Source organism: Camelus bactrianus, chromosome 14, assembly GCF_048773025.1.
Source record: "Camelus bactrianus isolate YW-2024 breed Bactrian camel chromosome 14, ASM4877302v1, whole genome shotgun sequence".
Lineage (NCBI taxonomy): Eukaryota > Metazoa > Chordata > Mammalia > Artiodactyla > Camelidae > Camelus > Camelus bactrianus.
Window position 1 is genome coordinate 47,317,371 of NC_133552.1, and position 23,263 is coordinate 47,340,633.

Genomic DNA, 23,263 nt, shown 5'->3' on the forward strand with positions numbered 1-23,263 from the left:
ATATATAAAGGAAATGGAGAAAGGCAGTACATCATAGTGCACAACAAAGTCTGGAATCAAAATGTCCTGTCTTGAATCCCGTCTCTATTATTTATTAGCTATGAATGAAGTGTATTAATCTTCCTAAGACTCAATTTCCTCATCTTTAAAACTGGGATAACAGAACCTAACTCACATACAGTAAGGTACATACAGTAAATGATTGGCATGTAATGAGCCCTCAATGAATGTTACCTTCTACTTAAAGTTGGGGTAAAAGGGACAGTATAAACAATATGACAGAGAATTAGAATAAAAAGTTCAGCCTCATTGAAATTAAGACATATAAAAAATAGGAAGATATAAACTGGGAAGATAATTTGAAAGACATTAGACTTTTGAAAGCCAAGTTTTAAAGTATGCAATTAATTATCCAGGAGTGAAGATTTTGATCAAACAAAAGAATAGGTCAGAAGAACTGGAAGGGAGAAAAGGACTGGTGATACGGAGATTTGTTAAGAGACAACCTGCAATGGTTTGGATAAGGAGTGTAGAGTTCCCTACTGGGCACTGTCATTATAAGAATTATTAAAAGAAAGAGAGAGAACCCAATGATTAAATGAATGGAGAGGGAGGGGAGAGATGAAGGGAGGAGAAGCCAAAAAATAAAATTTCAAACCCAGGTTTTTTGGAGAAATGAAATGGAAGTAAGTGAATTCAGGGAACATTTTATTTTCAGAAACATAGTTTGAAGTTTGGATGAAAGGACCAGGTGGATTTTAGCTGGCAATTGGGGTTAAGACCTTAAGGCTCTGAAGCATGGTTAAGTCTAAACTAACTTATGTGAAAAATAAATGCATAGAGGTGCTCTTGGAAAAGCTCTAAAATTCAAATGCAAATACATATATGCAGTATCCTAGGGAAAAAAAGTCTTTAATCAAACTTTCAAGGCATCTATAATACACACACAAAAAGTACTTAAAGTCACTGGCACGTATCACAACAGAAATTATCCACAGCAATGAACGTGAACAAGGTGTCAAGAGTTGAAATGGTTGAGGAAAAAAAGTCATGGGAATAAAACTAATAAAAATACAATTCAAAGGCAAGAAAAAGAACTTAAAGAGATAGGACTGATTTGAAAAGAGACCCAAAATATTAGGGATCCCAGACATGACATGTTTAAAAAGAAAAAAAAAAGCAGCTATCAACATTATCTAATGTGATACACAGAGGTCAAAGAATTAAAATTTATATAAAATCTTTATATTTAATAAAAACATTTACTGGTAACATTAAGGTAAGCAATTCTGGTGGACTGTAAATAGGAAGAAACTACATTGTAAGGCATTAGGAAGTAAATAGTTGGGGGCAAATGAGTGAAAAATTAAAGGCTGACTACTTTAAGATTTAACAGTGACAGGAAAAGAAAGCTACCACGAAAGTGATGAAGTATGATTTCATTTTTTGTTTTGTTTTTTGCTATTGTTCTGAGTTTTTCTTAAGGAATGGGAGATTGACTCTCTCTGGCCAAAGGAGTCTATAGAAAAGGAAAGATCAAAGAAGGGAAATAGGAGTAAAGTTCAGGAATAAAAAGATCACCTTTCAGTTCTTCCAGTAGAATAGGGACAAAAATAAATTTTAATGTGGCAACAAAGGTATAGTAACAAGTATGACTGACATGGAAAAGATTACAGAAACTGAAGTTTCTTTTTTAAAGTCTAAAGCACTGATGACCATGACGCTTTAGAACTTCATTCCTTTATAACAATAGCTACTACCATGAAAATGTAATAGTAAAAAAGTATATACAGTAATAGGAAAGAATACACCATATTGTGTAGTAGTAAATAAAGAACATAGCTCCAGAGTCAACAACCTGAGTTTAAATCACTGTTTAGTCACATGTAGGAGCTATGACTCTGGCCAAGTGTCTTAACCTCATGCTTCACTGCCTCAGTGTCATCACTTGCAAAATGGAGGTAATATTTACCTTATAGAATTGGAAGTAATAAAAAACTTATAACAATCATATAAACATTAACAATAGCAATAATAGTAATGTAATCTATTTGTGTTTAGTCAACCAGCATTTAAGAAAGGAGAGAAGGGCTAGGCTCTTAAAAGTATGTTTCATTCAATATTTTCAACTACAGAAAGAAACAAGTGTAATTCTCCCTATTATAAGGAAAAGGGAAGTTCATTTGCCTAGATTACTCAGTTAATAAGTGGCAGAGCTAAGATTTGAACACCGGCCTACCTTGACACAAAATGTTTCCTTCCCACTATACAACACCACCTCCACAGCACTACATAGCAGCAGGAACACAAAACTAGGCATTCTGTTCTTTACTACTAAACTCAACAAAATCTGAGCATGTCATTAAATCTATCTGCCTTTCAATTTTATTTTCTGAAAAATCAAGGGGTTTGATTAGATCTTGAGGTTTCCCTTTAGCTAAAAAAAAAAAAAAAAAAAATCCATAATTGGTTGGGGGAGGGTTGATAATAGCTCAGTGGTAAAGTGTGTGCTTCACATTAACATGCACCAGGTTCTGGGTACAATCCCCAGTACCACCACTGAAAAGAAAAGAAAAAAAACAAAAACAAAAACAAAACACACACACACACAAACCAAAAAAAAAAAAAAAACCACCTAATTTTATTAAACCACTACATTTAGTGATGGGTAAACCCATAAAAAATTTTAAAATACAACAGAAAATCTTTTGTTTAAAAAACACGAACAGAAAAATTGGACATCAAAGAGTTAGTTTAATTTTTTCCAGGACTTCACATTATAAAAAAGAAACTAATATTAGAACAATCAACATCTAATTTTATTTTATTATTAGCAAGTAAGACTAAGCAAAAGTTTGATACAACAAAACATCAATCTTAAGTATTTCAAAAATGACAATCTTAACACTTATACTTTCAGTAAATTATGAAAAAGAAAACTCTGAATCCTGATATACCTATAGACAACTACAGGCAACTGAAATACAGACTTATCAACTCATGCTAAAGTGCAACCAGGCTGGGTTTTTTTTTTTTTTTTTTTTTTTTTTTTTTTTTAATATTAATCTGAAAACTCCTCCCCTAAAGCCTCTAAAGCCCTTCTCTGGCTTCCCACTATCCTTCAATGAAATCCCGAATCCTTAACATGACTCAACAGTCTCGTGTGATCTGGCTGCTCTCTCTAAAGCTATTCACTGCTATACTTTCCTTACTCTTTTTTCAATTTCTTTCAGTTCCTCCAAGACACCTCTTTTGTTTCATTGGCCTTTATACCATCTGCTCTCCAAAACCTATAACGCTCTCCCAGCTCTCCATTTCCATCCTTTGCCCCAGCAAACTGTTCTTCATCCTTCCCGGCTGCGATGAAATTTTATCAACCCAGGAAAGCCTTTCCTGAACTCCTACACATATATTCTGACAGCATTCTGAATTCATAACACTCATTAGTCTTATAATTACTTGTTCATTATCTGTCTTCCCTGCTAAATGGTAAACAATACGAAGATAGTCATCTCATGCTGTGTTTCCTACTATCCCCAACAACTAACACATTGCTGGAGAGGGTATAGCTCAAGTGGTAGAGTGCATGCTTAACATGCAGGAGGTTCTGGGTTCAATCCCCAGTACCTCCTCTAAAAATAAATAAAATAAATAAACCTAATTACCTCTCCCCCCAAAAAAAAGTTTTTAAAAAAGAGAAATTGTTTAGCACAGAGTAGATTAAGTGCTCAATAAATATTTGCTGAATTAATACATTCAAATTATGGTGCAAGTCAAAAACCGTGAGATACTTTACTAGAACAAACAGCTATAAAGTTCTACACAGGTTTCAAGTTACATCTTACCCTTGGTCCTTCAAATGGTCCTGCCTCAAATAGGTGCTATCGGGCAATTACAGTTTTAAAGTAAAGGAAAAAACACTCTTTAGATTAAACAAACACATCTTAAAGTTTCACAAAACCAAGGTAAGAAATCATAGATCTTAAATAATTAGGATTAGTTTTAAAAGTCATCTAAAAGAATTCACCTGAAGTGCAATTAAAGGGACAAACTTGGATAAGGGTTCAATTTTACATCAGCAGTGTGCATTATAAAAGAACCAATTCCTACCACACTGTCTAGGCTCTGCAAGCAGTGCTTTATTCCAGCAATAATGACTGCAGTGCTACAGTCGTCTGAGTAGGCTACAGGATACCTGAGTATGCTTCATTAAAACTAAAGAAAAATTACAAGCAAACACACTAAGAAGCTATAAATAATTTTCTCTTAGGTTAGTGAAAAAAAGGAAGTGGTAATATAGCTGGTAAGTCATTTGTAAACTGAAGGCTTAAAAAAAAGGAATGCTATTTTAACTTAAAACATTCTTTTAAGTTTTCTGTTCACTTAATACTTATTGATTGCTAATTACAAACCAGGCAGTGTTCAAAGATTTTCTCAATACATATTTATTGTCTCCCCTGTTTAGACATGAGGAAGCAGAGGCACTGAGCTAAGTAATTTACCCAGTATATAGCTGGTAAGTGGCAGAGGTAGAATTCAAAGCCAGCCATTCTGGCTCCAGAGGCCCCCTCTAAACCACTACACTACACTGCTGCCCAATCCACTGCTTCAGTCCACTGAAATACGGCTTCTATCTGCACCACCCCTCTCCAGTGAAACTTTTTACTAAATCCACCAATGATTTTTACTTTACCAAACAGGGGCCACTTATCTGCCACCGCCTGTTTCATCCGCTACACAGCATCCCATCAAGCTGACAATCCACCTTTTTTGTCATACATTTGCTTCTTTAGTGACATCTATCCCAATCTTCTTCCTACCTCAGACCTCGACCCCTCTTCTCTTCCCTATTTACATTCTTCCTCAGAAATCTCCCCCAGTTCCAAGGCTTTAAATGCTAACTGTATGACTCCAAATATTTCTAGTTTTGGCTTCAGTTCTAAATTCAAACCCACCTACCTATTTGATATCTCACTTAGATGTATAACAAACACCTTAATCATCAAAACCAACCATCCTACTCTCCTCCCTTCAACCTGCTCTCTCCAAGCCTTCTCTACCATCACCGATCCAGCTGCTTAGGCCAACTTCTTAGTCATCGCCATTGATTTCCCTTAGCCTTATCTCCCATGTCCAATCCATCACCTAGTTCCAGCCCATCTACTTATAAAACATATTTAGTACCATCTCCACTATAACCCTAATGCAAACTATCTACATCTCTGCCTATAACACCCTTCAGAATGGGTCTCCTTACTTCTAGTCTTGCCCCTTTTAACTCCACAAAGCAGGCAGGGTTAAAACAAAATCACAGATCAGTCCTTGTCTGCTTTACATCATCTAATGTCTTCCCATTATATTTCAAACAAAATCCTAGCTCTTCACCATGGCCTAGAAGATCCTGCATGACAGGCCTCTGCCTACTTCTCCAACTTCATATCCTGCCATTCTCTCCCTCATGGTAAGGTTTCTCTGCAGCCACAACTGTTTTCTTTTTCTTCCTGGAACACACCAGGATCATTTCTGCTACATGGCCTTTGCACTTGCTTGCTGTTCCTTCTAAAAGGAACATTATTTCTCCAGACTTTCACACAGATAGTTCCTTCTCCTCCTTAGGTGTTGCTCAAATGTCACCTCCTCTGAAGTGAGTGACATTCTAACGACTCTTTTGCATGATCTTCTATTATACAACCATCATTACTCTTACTACCTGAAGTTATCTTATTTACTTGCTTACTATGTCTTCCTGGCTTTGAAATTTAAAAGCTCTAGCCCCAACGCCTCCCGAAGTACATAGTAGGCACTTAATAAATTTAAGTGAGTGGATTTTTACCCATTGTATTTTAAGCTGTTTACTGTAAATCAACCAATTTTGATAAAGCCCCTGGCCTATGATATATTTTGTATGTATTAAAAGATAAATCCTTAAAACACTCCTTAATTTTTCCCATCTATTACATTTCAGCACTCTGAACCCCCCTCCATCAAAACACCCACACACCCCTATAGAATCCTACTTAAAACTGCTAAATATTCCATATGGACAGACTGTATTTTCTTCCTCGAAGCGAACAAACGTGTAGGTGGGAAAAGGGTATTTTACTGGGCACCGTAGCACCTGTTACATCTTCAATCAGTGAAGAGAGGTGCTGATGAGCCAGATAGCACATGGGAGACACGGCCTTTCTTTCAGGGATTTTATTTAGGTAAACCGTGAGTGGCTTAGACTAGAACTGTCCTAATCCCTAATAAGGGCTATTCACTTCATTTAAAGAAACAAAGCAAAACGGTCTGTGGACAGGAAATTACAGTCGGATTCACTTCAAAAAAAAAAAAAAAAGATTTAAGGGCCCTCGGCAAATACGAGTTCGAGTTGTAGTTTGGGGTCGGTCTACATATAACGGTAAAACAAGAGGAAGAGACATTGGTTTAAGGACCAATTCAGCGATAAAATAAAGGTCAGCTCGGGCTCCCAGGGGTATCCTGAACCTGGAGCGAGGGTGGAAGAGGAGGAAAAAACACAAGAGCCCTGGGACCTCCGTTCACCGCTTCGGCCTCCACCGCAGGCACCTGGGGAAACTGCACACATCTGTTGTGTCCACCTATCTCCCACTTCCATCCCTGCAAGGAAATAGCCCCCGGATACTCACATGGGCTCGAGAGTCTTGCTGAGCCAGGACTTGAGTGCCTCGAAGTTTTCAATGATCATTTTAGAAACCATCCACAGCGGCCCCGAGGCCCGTCACACTCCTCAGCCCGCCCAGGTCGCGGCCGCTACAGCCGCCGCTGCCCCCGCCCCCTCCTCCGCGCGCCGCCCGCGTGGGCCGCGGTGGGAGGCGCCGGTGGCAGGTTCCCGCGAGCCCCGATCCGCAACAGCTCCGCGGGGACCGCCGCAGGCCGCGAGTTCACAGGGTGTCAGGCGCTCCCCCTCCCCGGACCCCGACCCGGGCTGAGGCAGCAACGGTTTGCCTGGGCCCTCCCCCTTCCCTCCACCACAGCGAATCTTCCCGGACCGAGCGCGCGACACGCGCCTAGACCCGGGCTTTCTCTCAGCCTTGGGACCAGGTGCTTGTTGGCAACGCAGAAGAGGCAAAAGTGAAGAAAGCGAAGACGAAGGACAGCTGAATGGGAACGATTCGGGGGGTCTTCCCGGCTCCCAGCACCCCCAAGAAGATGGCTGCCGATAAATCTCGCGAGAATTGATGAAGTCTCGCGGTGACTCCCGGAGCCTGCTGGGAAGAGACGTAAGACGGGCGGAGAGCGCGCGCTGGGAAGTGCGGTAGTTGGACTTTTGCGTATTTGCGTGGTTTGTGGCCCTTGTGCTTTTCCACGCTTTGGTCCTCTTAAGGAATGAAGGCTCTCTTTTTTTCAGAAGGAGCGAAAGGCTGCTGACTTCAGAAACAGCGGGAACCCTAGCTTGTCGTCTGTAACAGACGGCGTGACGCATCAGCTGGAACGAACCTGCGGACTGGAGCTCTCCTGGGAGAGCGTCCACTCGGATTTGCCGGGACGCGAGGCGGCCAGGGGCTACAGGTGTGCTGTGCTGTACTGCCTCTGCCGTTAATCTCAGGGTCCTGCAGTACTGTGTTCCGTTTGTGCTGTGATGTGGACAAAACAGGGAAGAACGGGCTGGTCGAATCTAACGCACTGAGACCTCCAGCGGATTAGCGTCTTGTACAAAATTATTCGATTGATTAATTGGCAGAGCACTGGTGACCTAGGGATGTCCCTAGCCCTTGACAGTTCTCAGGTAGTCTCCAATCATCTGAAACTTTCTGACTTTTCCCCAGCCAGAAATTTTCTCCATTTACAGCCAATTCAGCCCCAGATAGGGAAATTACATAGTATCAGAAGAGAGAGGCTTCATATCAGCATCCTAAATAAATAACTTCCTTTCTCCAGGGTGGTCAGATAAGTTTGATTCCTGCTTCCCTTGTTCTATTTGCTATTATTTACTACCATTGTACTAGGTGGAATTTTGCAAAAGGTCCAGTGCCCATAAACCATAATGAAATGAAAAAATTCATAGTGTAAAGACAGTAAATAGACCAATAAAAAGCTCTTTATGGCAGACACAGTGGTAGACTAAATTGTCTGAGTTTATAATTTGCTAGAGTAAAGTGTCCTTAATAAGTGGGAAAGATTTGATCAAGTAAGAAAAGCTAGACATTTGTTTTAAGATATAGCATATAAAGTAGCACTTAAATTAGAAGTCAACTACTGAATAACCAGGGTGTTGATTAAAGTGATTTAGCTAAGTGAAATAAGCTGGACACAAAAAGGCAAAAAGTCTGTTATTTCCACTTAAGTGAGGTATCTAGAGTAGCCAAACCACTAGAGACAGAAAAATAGAATGTTAGTTGCCGGAGGCCAGAGGGGTGGGGGAGAATATGGAGTTATTTTTTTAATGAGTAAAAAATTTCAGTTTGGAATGATGAAAAAGTTTTAGAGATAGGTGGCTTTGATGGTTGTGCATCAATGTGAGTGTTGTGAACTGTACACTTAAAAATGGTTAAAATGGTAAAATTTTACCACAATTAAAAATAATTTATATATTTAACATTGCTAGGGAAAAATGTAAAATCCTAATTGTGTAGCCTTTCTGTTGAATAGCCTGCCACAGGCGGACTCCACCAGTGTTTTCAATATCATCACCAGCTGTTGGGTAACTCTGGTCCTCCACTGTAGCTAATCATCGTTCTTCCATCAAATACTGCATGCTCCAGGTAAACCGATCTGCTCACCCTCCCCTCCTCCAAACATTTATGCACATCATTTCCACAGGGAAGGCTTCCACTTCTTTCTCTGGCTACTCAAAACTTTGCTCACCTTTCTCTCTCAATACCACTGCTACTGTATTTTGGAAGCCTGCTCATATTTTTCCAAAACAATGGCAACAGCCTTTTAATTTCTCTGCCTCTTAGCTACCCCCATATCAGTTCATCTTCAGTTGCCTTTATCATCATTGCCTGTAATAGCAATTATTGTAAACGTGACTCTAATCACGTCACTTCCCTGCTTAAAATCTTCAGCAACTTCCACATTGTCTTCTGGATAAAAATCTAAATTCTTTACCACCTATGAAAGGCCTTTTATAATCAAAACATTTATATTTGCCTTAGAAACTTTTTTCGCTGCCTCTGAACCTTTGCTCCAGCCGTGATGAACTATTTTATGTTCCTTGAAAGAGGTGTGTTCTCTCACTCAACTGATCCATTGGAAATTGTTTCCCTCCTTGCACTTGATGGAATCCTACTCATCCATCAAAATTCAGTGCATACATCACCTTTGGGAAGGTGCCCATCCTTGCCCTCCCTGCTCTAAAGCAAGAGTCCCTCTGAGGTTCTATCACATCAGCCTGTGCTTGGGTCTAATAATGCTAATTGCTTTATTTTTGTGATTATCTGACTATCTGTTCAGTAGTAGACTGTTCATGGCTTTGAATCTCCAGCTCCATGCATGGCTCCTGATATATACAGTCAATTTTCAACTCTCAATTTTTTGAGTGATCAGCTGAAGCCCTGACACTTCCATGAAATCTTCCCTGAACAGTATAGCTGATAGCAGTCTCTTCCTCTTCTAAATCCATGGTTACAGTGTTTATTATCACTCCACAACTTCCTAGCATGCTTCTCTTCTTAACCTTTAACACTTATCCCTCATCACTTCAGTGCTTCATCTTTGGCTTTGTCTTCAAAGGTGATGATTAGGTACTGTGATAAGCACGGCAACTAAGAAAAGACTAAAACAACCCCCATAGACTACTTTCTCTATTCAATAACAAACATTCCAGAATGTCCAGTATTAGGTTACCTACTTAACATTTTCCAACACACCATACTCTTTCAAAGCCCTGTGGCTTTGTTAGTGCTGTTACTTTTGCCTGCAATCACTTTTTGTTGCTTAAATACCAGATGCCCTAGGCAAAGATAGTTGCTTCTTGGTTCCTGCCTATAGAATAGACGTTAAAACATTTAGTTTTTTCATCTGTTTCCCTAACTAGATTATGAGCTTTTTAAGGATTAGAACTCAAGTATATTCTTTTTTGTACTTCCTGCACTTAGTACTGTGTCTGGAACTCAAAAATGTCTTTGTTTATTGAAGGATATGTGCTTCATTTTAAATAAAAAGAAAGTAGAGGCATGGGAAATATTTCCGCTAGGCAAGTCATAATGATATCTCTCCCGATAGATCTCCTTTTCTTACTTTGCTGCCCTGATCCTAGGAATATTCTCTAGGGTGTATTTAGCTCCTCCTTAGATTCTTCCAGTTCTCTCTCCTAGTTAATGGAGACGATCTTATTACTCTCAGTGGTGCTTTGGGGGTCTTGATTAAAAACTTAGCCTGTATTTCAACATCACGAACATATTCTATATTTTTCTTCTATTTCTTTTATAGTCATTACCCTCTCCAGAGAATCATGTTTAGGTCTTTATTCTCTCTGGAACACATTCCTTTATTTAGTGTAAGGTGAGGATCTAGTCTACTTTTTCTCCAAACAGCAAGCCAGTTTTTCTCTATAATTTTGCTCAGCAGTCTTTCCCTTCCCCATTGATTTTTGATACCAGCTTTATGTATATTCATATTTCCAGTTGTATGTGGCTCTGGTTCTGACCTCTTCAGCTGGTCTCTTTGTGACTACACCAGTAAATGTGTTGTTGTTATTTACCATTGTGTTACAGACTATCTTAATACATAATAGGGCAAATGCTCTCCTTTGCTTGTCTCTTTCAGATTTGACTCAGCTAAATGTGAACCTTTGGTCTTCCAAATACTTCTTAGAACAAGATTGTTGATCTTGGCAAAAAAATTCTTCATTGAGTTTATAAATTAATTCGGCTTGAATTGGCATCCTACAATGTGTGGCGGTTACAGAGGTGCACTCAGAGCTACCTTCAAGAAAGGACTCACTGCCCAACGGCAAGGCATGCAGTTAGCTGACAGCCTCCAGTTGTTCATTCTTTCTGAGTTCACCTCAGCTTCCAAGCTGAAGTTATACCATTGTCAAGGCTACCCCTCTTTCCCATACCCATCCTTAGCTAAAGACTGAATAAGGCATAATATAAGGACCTTCGCCATGTTAGGATGACAGAGGCTTTGTCCGACCTGCATGGCAATCTTGATAGCTCCCCCTACCCAATTCCTCCCTTTCCCTTCCACAAACGTTATTCTCCAGTAAACCTTTTGTACTTCTAACTCCATCTCAACATCTGCTTTCCAAAAAATCCAATCTATGACACAAGTCATCTTATTCATTCTATTCTTACTAATTTTTTTAGAAATCACAGTTAACAAGAAAACCTAACCATGCCTTCTGCCCCAATTACTTCTTTAGAACCGTCCCTAGCCACCTCAGTTTAATATGATCTCTCCCAAGGTGTACATTCTAACAAACCTTTGACTTTCTTTGGCCATCGTTAATTTAGCACCTATCATTTTATTTTTTAATATACATACACTTTATCCCCTATGGCCTCCTTAAGCACCTCGTTTCATCAGTTACTTCCTTATCTCCTGTTTTCAACTCTGCACTGTATTAGGTCTTTCCAATTCATCATTCAACAAATGTTTACTGAAGGTCTACTCTGTTTCGAACATACTACTACTACTTGCCGAGAATATGGTGGTGGACAAAGAAAACATAATATCTGCCCTGTGGAGCTTATAGCCTAATTTAGAGGAGAGACATTTCATGGGAAATCATATAGGAAAAAACTTAATTACAAATTATATTAGGTATTATGAAAGAAAATAAAAGGAATTATGAACCTTTATAACAATTTGGACTGGAAAGGCTCAAGCATGGCTTCTCTGAGATGTAATACTTAAATGGTTAAGAAAGGGAATAACGAGTAGAAGTTAAGAAAGGGAGTAATGAGGAGAAGTTAGCCATGTGAAACAAAAGACCGACAGGAACATTCAAGGCAGACGTAATAGTTTATGGGATGTTCTGAGGTAAGGAAGAGCCAGGGTCTTAAAGAAAGCCAGAAAGGTGGGAGGATATCCAGGTAGGGGGAAACATGGCTGTCGGTTAAACTAGGTAAACATGGGACATGTTAAAATTTTTGAACTAGATTTTATTTAAAATATGATGCACAGCCATTGAAAGTTTTCCATTGTGGCAGGATGAATTGAAAACATGAATACACATACACAGATACTTCTTCTCAAAGAGAAAGCTTAAATTGGGGATTTTTAAATATCACAGAAGAGAGGCAAATCGCTCTTAACATAATAATGCCAGGATTTTTATTTCCCTAGAAGTGAATCAGAAGCATATTAATGAAGGGAATATAGTTTTCTCATCTGAGAATAGGCACTGATAACTTGAAAAAGAAAAATAATGCTTGCTGTTGTGAGGTTTATCCTTAGGTAATTGAAGAAGAAACACTTCAGCAATTCTAATAGTGTAAACTGGGATCAGAGGACATTCTATCATTTCCCCCTTAATAAGATCAGAGCACTTCTAAGGAAAAAGAGTTTGTGGGACAATCAGCAGTTCTTCAGTGGGCACTCCATCGGTACCTGTAAGTGGTTTCAGTCACTCCATATAGCAGCACTTTTATAGAAGGGGTCTGAAACTACGGAGTAAGTGGACTGGGAGTGTGCTAGTAATACACTGAGCTCTTCTGCTTTTTTCATTCCACATAAGGAGAGGAAAAGTCCTTACACTTCATTAAAAAAAAGAAACAAAAACCTGTCCCAATAAAAATGTAATGTGAGCCATGTATGTAATTTTTAATTTCCTGGTGGCCACGTATTTTTTTAAGTTAAAAAAATGGAATTAACTTTATTAATATATTTTGCCCAATTTATCCAAAATATTGTTTCATTGCACAATTAATATAAAAATTATTGAGATATTTTACTTTATGTTGTTGCTGTTACTGAGTCTTTGAAATCGTGTTTGTTTTACACTTAAAAGCACATCTCAGCTCAAACAAGCTGCATCACAAATGCTCAATAGCCACACATTGCTGGTGGCCCTTGTCCCAGTCAGTGCAGGTTTCAAACTTTAGAGGGTGCTTCACATGGGAATTTAGTTGTGCCTGATGTCTGTTGTTTCAGTGCTATTGGTGGTTTTTTTCCTGCTCGGATTCTGGCCCCCAATAAAAGTGGGCTTGAATTTCAAAAGCCTTAATTGAAGGTTCTACATCATTACTTCTGTAGTAGACAGTTTTTTTTCTAAGGCTACTAAGGAAATGAGAACAAAATGTAGAGGTGAGCCTTCTTCAAAAGACTGTTTATTCCTCCCCTCTCTTAGCCACAGTATAAAAGAGGGAAGAGGGGAGAGGGTGTACATAGTTTTCTTCTGATTCTCGGCTTAAAGGAAAAGGACATCTCCACAGTAAATATTTGTTTTTTAAAAAACAGTGAGATGAAATATGACAGAGTCCCTGCAGAGGCTTGCTAGGGATTATGTGCATATAAGCATGTAAACACCTTCTTCTCATGGATTTCCAAAGTGAAGTTTATGAATCTGCTTTGCTCTCTCAGGGTGGTTTTCTTGAGGTCTTTTTCCTTACGCAGCGAATGGGATATCATATGTAGCATGAAAGATGAAAGGAGGCCCAGGAATCTTGGCTCTCAGTCTAAGCTGTCAGACTCTAACTCAGGTTTTGAGTTTTGTTCCCCAGTGTTCATTCCTTCAACGAACACAAACTGAGAGACTGCTGTGTGGCTGTGAACTGTTCTAAGCCTGGAGGTACAGGTGTGGACAAGACCCGCAAGGCCTCTGCCCTCACAGAGCTTGAATTCTAGCCAGTCTATAAGGCCGTCCCAGGGTTCTTTTTGATTTCTGAGTCTCCCTGCCTTAATATATTTTAAATGTTTTTTGTTATGGAAAAATTTTAATGTATGCAAAAGCAGAAAAAAGTATAATCTTTCCTATTATCCTGTCTCAACAAAAGTTGAGTCATGGTCAATCTTATTTCATTGACACTCCGTCCTCGCTTCCTACATCATTTCAAATTATTTTGGCAGATTGATATCACATCATTTCACCGACAGATGATTTTAATAATACTACATATTTGATTCCTCCGGAACTGAGATTTATGTCTATCTGCCATCATCTGTAGCAGTTCATAGAGACTTTGTAAATGTGTGCATGTACAGGAATATGTAATATATGTATTCATGCAGCATGGGTATATGTCTTCAACCTCCATCCAATCAGTAATATAATACCTATTGAGTCTTCTGCCTAAGCACACCTAGAAGCTACTTGTTGTCATTCAGCCTAGGCTACACTGCAGCCAAAGAAATCCATGAAAGCTCATTCTAATCATATCACTACTTAAAACTCTTTATTGACTCCCGTTTCTCAAGCTGAAGAACAAATTTATTAATAATAATACCTAATTGAAATTAAGTGTATTTTATAATTTTAAGCACTGCTAAGTGGTCTATATTTGTTATAGTTAATCATCACAACTTAGCATTTCCATTTTACAACTGAGGAAATTAAGGCTTTGAGTTGCCCAGGCATATACGGAGAGTGCCCAAGCATGGCAGAGATTGAACCCAGATCAGCTGACAACAAAGACAGCATCTTTACCCACATCTTTACTAAATCTTTCATTACTTGGTGCCTGCCTTGCTCTCCAGCTTTATCTCTGACTTCTTCACCTTTCGCACTCTACGATGGTGGCACACCAAAATATTTGTAGTTGCCCAGAAAGTAGTGCACTATGCGATAGACAGACTGGTTTATGCTGAAGAAACCACCAAGTTTCTTGTTCATTCATGTTCATTAGGAACATGAATATTTTTTAGAGCATTTGAGATTTCTTTTAAAGTATTAAACTAAACATGGTGAGAAAAACTTTCCTACATGTATTTTATAGTTAGCATTTTTATTTTGATTTGCAAATGGAAGAAAATTACAATATTTTTGAGGCATTTGGCCTAGAAAATCCTTAATCTATTCCTAGCTGTTCTTTATTCTATTCCAAGCCATGCGGTTCTTTGTTCTTTGCACAAGAGGCCGCTGCTGTTTAGCACATTTACCATGCTCAACCCTGTTCTTTCCCTAACTCCTAATCACCCTTCAGGATTTAACTTAAAAATTACTTCCTCCAGGAAGACATCCCTGACTGGGCCAAGTATTCACAGTATTTATCTCGATCATAATTATATCACACCATATTGTTAATATTTGTCTATCTACCACATTGAAAGATTTGGTTCCTTGAAGGCAAAAGCTTTTTTTCCACTGTTTTATTCTAACATACAATAGATAGCACTTTTTTTCTTTTTTTCAAACAGACAAATCTTTATTAGCTGGCTATAGCAGAGGAGTGCCACACATGATGGAAAATTCAACATTTCAACAGGTGGAAATTAGGGAAGAATATCTAGAGTTTGCAGGGCAGAGTTAGTCATAGGGTGGCCTTGGCAGAGATTGGTCAGAATTTGTAAACTAGGAAGTTGCTGGAACAATCAGTGGTCTTATCTTTAGTACACATGGCTTTGTGTGGAGTGATTGTTAAGTTAGTTTGTTGTCTTATTTAGAATACCATGGGTCTGAATGAGGTTGTGTTAAGAATCTGAACTTAGTTTGTCTTACGTGTCATGATTTTGTACTGTTTTTCTGCTTTGTGATTCATAATACAGTTTTGCAAGTTGTGGTATCTGTTTCAATTTTCAGTTCCCCACTCACATCCTAGTTGCCAGCTGAACTGGTTTTCCCTTTATCAGAAGGAATAAAGTTCCTTTCCTCAAAGACTTACCAGGCAAGGCTATTGTAATATAATCTGATATGTGCCAGGTAGAGATATAAGTAAGGTGTTACAGAGTTTAGAAGAAACAACTTTTTTTTAAAACTACCATTTTATTGAAATCCTTCCATATGTAAAGCTCTTTATACAATTATGTACTAAGCAAGTTGTATACATTATTTTACTTAATCCTTAAGAATCCCGTGAAGTTGGTGCTATTTTTCTTTTCCTCATTTTAAAGTCAAGAAATTGAGATGCAAAAAGGTTAAATAACCCACTCAAGATCACCCAGCTAAGAAATGATAGATCGATAGACATTTGCTGGGTACTTCATCTAATCTCTAAAATAAACCTTTGAAGTAGTCTTTTTGAAGGCTTGAAGAAGCCTTTTTGAAGCAGCCACCACTCTTTATCTTGTTTCACTGTTGAGGAAACTGAGACAGGAGCTCATGATCATATTGCAGAAGCAGGATTCAGCTTTAGGCAGCCTGGCTTCATGATCCACACACATCACCACCTTACCTGCTGCTTCTCTTGAGCCCTGTCATTGGGCTCATATCCAAGTGGTCTTTGTTCTTAACCAGTGCCATTGTGCCTCCTTGGCAGAGGAGAAGGTTTACAGAGGGTTGAATATGGGCTGGTGTGTCAGGTAATTAGGATTTTTCCAGATGGGTCAGGGTATGCCATTCCATTCAGGAGGAAGAGCCTGTGCAAAGCCCTGGGAGCAGGAAAGGCTATGCTCATTCGAGGAATGGTGAGGTTTGGGGAACTCTGAATGCATGGAATGGGGAGTGGTGGCAGCTGATAGGAACTTGTGTATTGGGCCAGATTAGGACTTCACAGTCAACCCTCACGTTTGATAGAAAGGATGCTCCTTTTCTCAGTACCAGTGTTGGCCCTAAATAACTGCTCTGGTCATAATGCATCCCCAAAAGAAAGAGATTTGTCATCACCAAAGGTACTCATGTTGGAAGCAGTTCCGAAAGAGAAGGTCAGAAATGTGTTAAGCAAAGAGACCTGTAGGGAAAAAGTGCTGCTTAGAGATAGTCATATGTCACCACTTTCAATCAATCCAGAGGAACTTTTATTTGTGGGGTTCTGGGAGCTGACATGTGTTTACTCTTCACATCAGTCTTATAAAATAGATGCTATTCTTGTCCCAACTGTAGAAATGAGAGGACTGAGGCTCAGAGGACTCAAAGCATTTGGGCACGTCACACAATGGGAGGTGGTGGAGTCAAGATTTCATCCCAGCTTGTCTGATTCCAGTTGGCAGTATGTTCTGCCATACAGCCTCGAGAAGTCTGTGTCCTTTTAGCTTGCGAAAGTGCATAGTGTCCCAGACACAGCAGGCAGTCACACGCCTTGGAGGGCTAGTAGTCAGGAGAGGAAAGGGAAGTGATGGGACCAAGAGGAGGGAACATGTCAGAGTTTATCCACCCTTCCCCCATTCTGTATCAGACCTGCCCCTCTTTGCATACATTATTGGGATTTACTGGTTTAAAGTAGTATCCTCACCCAGTGTTACTCGTTGGACAGCAAGAGATAGTCCAAAAAGCTAAGGAGTAAAATTCTGATTCCCCCTTGAGGATCCCCTCATTGCTGAGACATGGGCTAATCAGCCAGTTAGCAGATGTATTTGTTTGACCTTTCTGTTACCAACTGAGTGATTTGTTTATATAACAAATGACAGCATCATTAGGAGCTGTGGGCGCAGAAAGATCTTTGTTGACTCTGGACAAGTGATGATCTTTGTTAATTTGGGGTATGGCAGTCCTGTTTCACAGTGTTGGGAAAGAGGTAGGTGGTGGCCGCAGCTAATGAGCCCTGGACTGCTCATTCTGGAAATAAAGGAAATTATTTGTTACCCTTTTTTTTTTTTTTTTTTTAGTAGAGTGTGCTTGTGGGAGCACACTGTATTAACTGGTTAACTTAACCTAAGAATGACCTGCCCCTTCAGCCCTATCTTTGTCCCACCCCAGGGCAATGGTAGGTGGTGTGGCCAATGAGAGCCTGAGTTCTAGTTAGGCCAGCAGGGTCTGAATCCTGATGCCTTGACTTATCTTGGGCAAGTTACTTAAACTTTCTGCATCTTAGTTACTTCATTTCTAAAATGGGAATAATAAGATAATGCATTTTTTTAAATTGTCATCTATTAGGCTCTTTTGGGGGGAAGGGGTCTTCTGCACCGTAATTATTATGATATTGTGCTCATAGTGGTAATTGACACTTTATCTCTCAGGGTGCCAGGAAGTGAAACATTAGTCACAAGAGAGATTTTTTTAATGGCCTTTCTTTGATACTTGTCGTTCTCCCAAAGAAAGGAAAAAATAAAATGAACCGATTTAAAAAAGAATTAACAAAGATTTGGGGGGTTCTTTTGTATTCAAAGGAGCTAGAAAATCATAGGAGTTTAAATGCTATCTCTACTCTTATATCCAAGTGCATGGTAAATAACTGCAGTAATTGGCCCCCCAATTTGTTCACATTTTCCATATCCACGTTTGCAGTTTCCTCCCACAATAATTTTAGACTTGGCCGTGTCATTTGTTTTGACTGATGAGATTAAAGTAAATATGCAGAGATAAATGTGATATAAGCCAACAACTTGAAAAGTGCTTGCCCATTAGGACTTGCCCTCTCTGGTTCCTTTCAAGCCCTGAGAACCTGGAGACCACAAAGTGACTAACCACCAGATGTTTGAATGACACCATCCTAAACCACTCAGCCAGCCCAAACTGAAACATCCCAAGCAACTCACAGAATGACGAGAAATATTAAATGTTTGTAAGCCACTGATTTGAGGTGGTTAGTTACATAGTGAACACTGATACAAAACCCAACAAACACTGATACCTCTATCAACATTTATTTTTCTTATGACACAGCTATTTCATTCCAATCATTCATTCAACAAATATTCATAGTTGACTTACTTATATAAAAGGAGATTCATCTTTTGAATGAAATTAAGGTAACACATGGCATTGAGGAATACTGACCAAACCTCCTAGGCCACAGGAACCAGCACACCTCTAGGAATCATAGCAGCCAGTATCTGTTCCTTCCTGGACCTTCTCTACAAAATACTCCTGCAGTCCAGTGATGTAATAGCAACCACCCACCCCAGGCATCTCTGTTTAAGATATAAATTATCAGGATAGAAAAGCTAATTGCTTTAGCTTGGATCTATGCCTATCTCTTCACCAAGGAAGGGATTTACTACCAACATGAATTGGAAGACAGGGCATATTATCACAGCTGGTGTGCTAAAAATTGTGACTTTAAAGCAGATCGCATTTTAATAGAAATCAAATTTTGATTCTTCTTTATCAATAATTGTTTGCATGTAATTTTCCAGAAGATGAATATGAATTTAATTTGGGAACTGTATGCCCAAAAGGCAAATTCAAATCATGAATAAAACACACAAGCACACATATAGCCCAAACAAAACCAGTGAAAATTATCATGTAAGACTTACTAGGAGTTAGGGAAGCAATACTGATCTGTGAGAGCTGCTTAGCTGAGAGGTTCTAGCTCATGGTTTCTCATGAAGTTGCAGTCAAGATGTCTGCTTGGGCCACAGTCTTTGAAGCCTTACCTGGGGCTTGAGAATCTCCTTCAAAATAGCTGTTGGCAGGAGACCTCAGTTCCACACCACATGGACCTCTTCATGTGGATGTTTGTGCCTTTGTGATATGGCAGCCTGCATCCCCCAAAGCAAGCAGTTCAAGAGGGCAAATCGGAAGCCTCAATGTCTTTTATGAATTAGCCTTGGAAGTCTAACACCTTCACCTCCACTACATTTTATTCATTTGAGTCAAGTACAGCCAACACTCAGTGGGGAAAGAATTAGTACTCACCTTAAGAAACGAGATAAGAAAGAATTTGTGGACGTATTCTAAAACCATGGCACTACCTTTGAGGCTGGATGAATACTGTATCAGTGATTCCCCAGGCATCATTAAAGAGATTTAAGTGAAAGAGAAAAATAATTAAAGAAGTTAGTAGGTAAATAGAAGAATAAGATGGTCATCACTGAGACACTAATCTATGATCTGGAAGATAGAAATCATAAAAAGAGAAGTAGCTTGTCATTTTGCATGGTACATCATAAATTAGTACATCATAGATTATGCTGTCATGACAAAGAACAAAATATTTCCAGTTACTCAGAATTTTCATATAAATAATTGCTTAACTATGCAAGTATTTTCTATTTCTTCTAACTTCAAAATATGTGTGTGATTTTTAAATCAATTAAATATTAGTACAGTAACACAACATATAAGTTTTATGGTTCCTGCAACTTGAAAGCCATTATAAATTTAAAAACTAAAATTCTCCTGTACATACTGTACCTGTAAAAAATTTTCCTGTACAACTCACTTTTATGGTACCATATTTAGGGGTGTATTAAAGGCACATACTGAATAAAATTTAAAATTTTTAAATTTATATTGAAATGCTCATCTTACTTGCCAATATTAGTGATATATCAGCGAACTTAACATTTAGAAAATTGTGGGAAACAGTTTAGAATTACTCTCTTGAATTTTGGCAAATGAATTAACTATGTGACTGTTTCTAAATAAAACCAAAATTCATTCTGATATGCTACCACAGAGCCAGCAGAGGGAGCTCAAGCTTTTTGTTTTGTTTTTTAACTAAAAATTATTTTCTCTTTTGAAGATGCTGGATTCTGAAAAATAATGTAGTTGTGGTTTAAATGGTAAAGATGTATTAGTAAAAAAAGAATATCATATTTCTTGTTTAAGTAATAAATATATTCCCAAACAAAAAATATAATCAGTATCACTTACTTTACTTAGAAATGGCAGGCAATTAAAGTCGCATTCTTTCCACTTACTTTTCCAATAGCCTTTACTTTAAAAAAAATTTTTTTTTAACCAAGATTTCTGGTTTTGCTAAGGTGGACTAAACTAAAATTAAAATATAGAACATGATAGGTAAAATATGACACATTTTAAGTATTTCTTGTATATGTTGTAAAACATAATACAAACATGTTTCTATCTGGTAAATTCTCAGCCCCGCCACATACATGGATAAACATCATTCATAATTCGTTTCTTTTTTTCTATATCTTATTAAAATTAAAAAAAAAATTTTTTGATTTTGTAATTGAAGTATAGTTGATTTACAATGTTTCAGGTGTACAGCAAAGTGATTCAGTTATACATATATATGTGTATTCATTTTCAGATTCTTTTCCATTATAGGTTATTATAAGATACTGTCATTATTAGTTTCTTATGTATCCTCCCAGAATTTCTTTGTGAATTACAGATAGATATATATTTTTATTCTAACCCATTTTTTTCTTATATAAAAAGTATCAATCATATATCCTATTCTATATCTTGCTTTATATGTATCTTGGAAATCTTTCCATAAACCTGTTGTAGAGATCTTGCTTTTTATTTTTCGACATTCGTATAGTGGATAGCAAGTACATTTTAAGAATATATCATAATTTATTTACCTGTCCCCAGTTGATAAACTTTAACTTGTTTTCAGTCTTTTTCTATTGTGAAGAATCTTTCTGTAATAACCTTGTTATACATATGAAAATTATGTCTGATGGATAAAGTCCCAAAAGTGAGATTGCTAGGTAAAAAGACATACAAGTTTGTATTATTGATAGATAATGTCAAATTACTGTCTATGAAGGTTATACCAATTTATATTCCCTTAGGAGCAGTGTAGTGATTTTGTTACAATATTGCCAACTGAGTGTTATCAAACTTGAATTTTGCCTATCTGATAGGTAAAAAATGTATCTAGTTGTAATTATATTATACATTTCTCTTATTATGAGTGAATTAAACATCACTGTTAGAGCTATTTGTATTTCCTTTCCATGAACTTACTGTTTCTAATCCTTTGATTGTTTTTCTTTTGGGTTGCTGGTCCTTTTCTTATTAATTTGTGGGCTCTCTCTCTTTATTTGGGAGATTAACCCTCTGTGATATGTGTTACCACTTTGTTGTCTTCATACTTACGGTATTTATTTGGCATGCAGAAATCTTCCTACCTACCTAGTCAAATGTATTAATCTTGCTAATTAATGCCTTTTAGATTTTGGGTCATTATTAGAAAAACCATCCCCATCCCCAGGTTATAAAGAATTCTCCCATGTTTTCTCTAGTACTTTTATGTTGTTTTTATTGTTTTCATTGATTTGGGGGTTTGGGCTTTATTCTGAAGTACATTATGAATCAAACTTTATTTTTCCAAATAGGTACCAAAATGTCCCAATACTACCAATATAGTATAACATCCAAATGACTCCACCAAAAAACTGTTAGAACTAATAAATGAGTTCAGTAAAGTTGCAGAGTACAAAATCAAAATACAAAAATCAGTTGCATTTCTATACAGTAACAGTGAATTATCTGAAAAAGAAATAAAACAATCCAATTTATAATAGCATCAAAAACAGTAAAATACTTAGGACTAAATTTAATCAAAGAATTGAAAGATCTATACACCAAAAACTATAAGAGATTGATGAAAGAAATTGAAGATACAACTGAATGGGACAATATCCCATATTAATTGATTGGAAGAATTAATATTATTAAAGTGTCCACATTACTCTATGCCATCTGTAGATTGAATGCAATTCCTACCAAAATTCCAATCACATTTTTCACAAAAATAGAAAAAAATTCTAAAACTTGTATGGAACCACGAAAGACCTTGACTTGCCAAAGCAATTATGAGAAAGAACAAAGCTGGAGTCATCACACTTACTGATTTCAAACTATATTACAAAGATAAAATAATATGGTACTGAAATAAAACTAGACACAGACCAATGGAACAGAATTGAGAACCCAGAAATAAACCCGTGCCTATACAATCTACTAATATTTGACAAGGGAGTCAAAAATATTCAGTGGAGAAAGGATAGTTTCTTCCATAAATGGTGTTGGAAAAAACTGGATATTCACATGCAAAATGAATAAAATTGGACCCCTATCGTATGTCACTTGCAAAAACTTGATATAGATTAAGGTCTTAAACAAAAGTCCTGAGACTGTAAAACTCCTTAAAGAAAACATGGAGAAAAGCTCCTTGATTTTGGTCTTGGAAATGATTTTCTGTATATGACATCAAGCAACAAAAGCAAAAATCACCAAGTGAGACTACATCAAACTAAAAAACAGTCTACAAAGCAAAAAGAAAAAAAAATCAACAAAATGTAAAGGCAACCTATGGAATGGGAGAAAATATTGCAAACCATATATCTAATAAAAGGTTAATATCCAACATATATAAGAAACTCACACAACTCAATAGCAAAAAATATCAAATAATCCCATTAGGAAATGGGTGGAGGATCTGAATAGACATCTTTCCAAAAAAATACATACAAATGGCCAACAGGTATTGTGAAAAGATGCTCAATGTCATTAATCATCAAGGAAATGCAATTAAATATTAATATTTATGTCTGTCAATTAAATGAATATTAAATATCTCAATTTAGTTCTTTTTGTCTTTCCTCA

The 23,263-nt window shown here is 37.6% G+C and overlaps 1 protein-coding gene across 26 annotated transcripts in view; it reads right to left on the reverse strand.

The window, feature by feature from the left end:
* The window catches only part of RBM26 (RNA binding motif protein 26), a 77,525-nt gene extending 70,364 nt beyond the window's left edge, over window positions 1–7,161 (reverse strand). For all 26 annotated transcript variants that reach the window (XM_074378400.1, XM_074378399.1, XM_045509142.2 and 23 more), the window contains exon 1: window positions 6,651–7,161. In XM_074378400.1, the coding sequence (XP_074234501.1) occupies window positions 6,651–6,721 (71 nt within the window). In that variant the 5' untranslated portion in view covers window positions 6,722–7,161. The remainder of the gene's footprint in view (window positions 1–6,650) is intronic.
* Window positions 7,162–23,263: the final 16,102 nt, after the last annotated feature.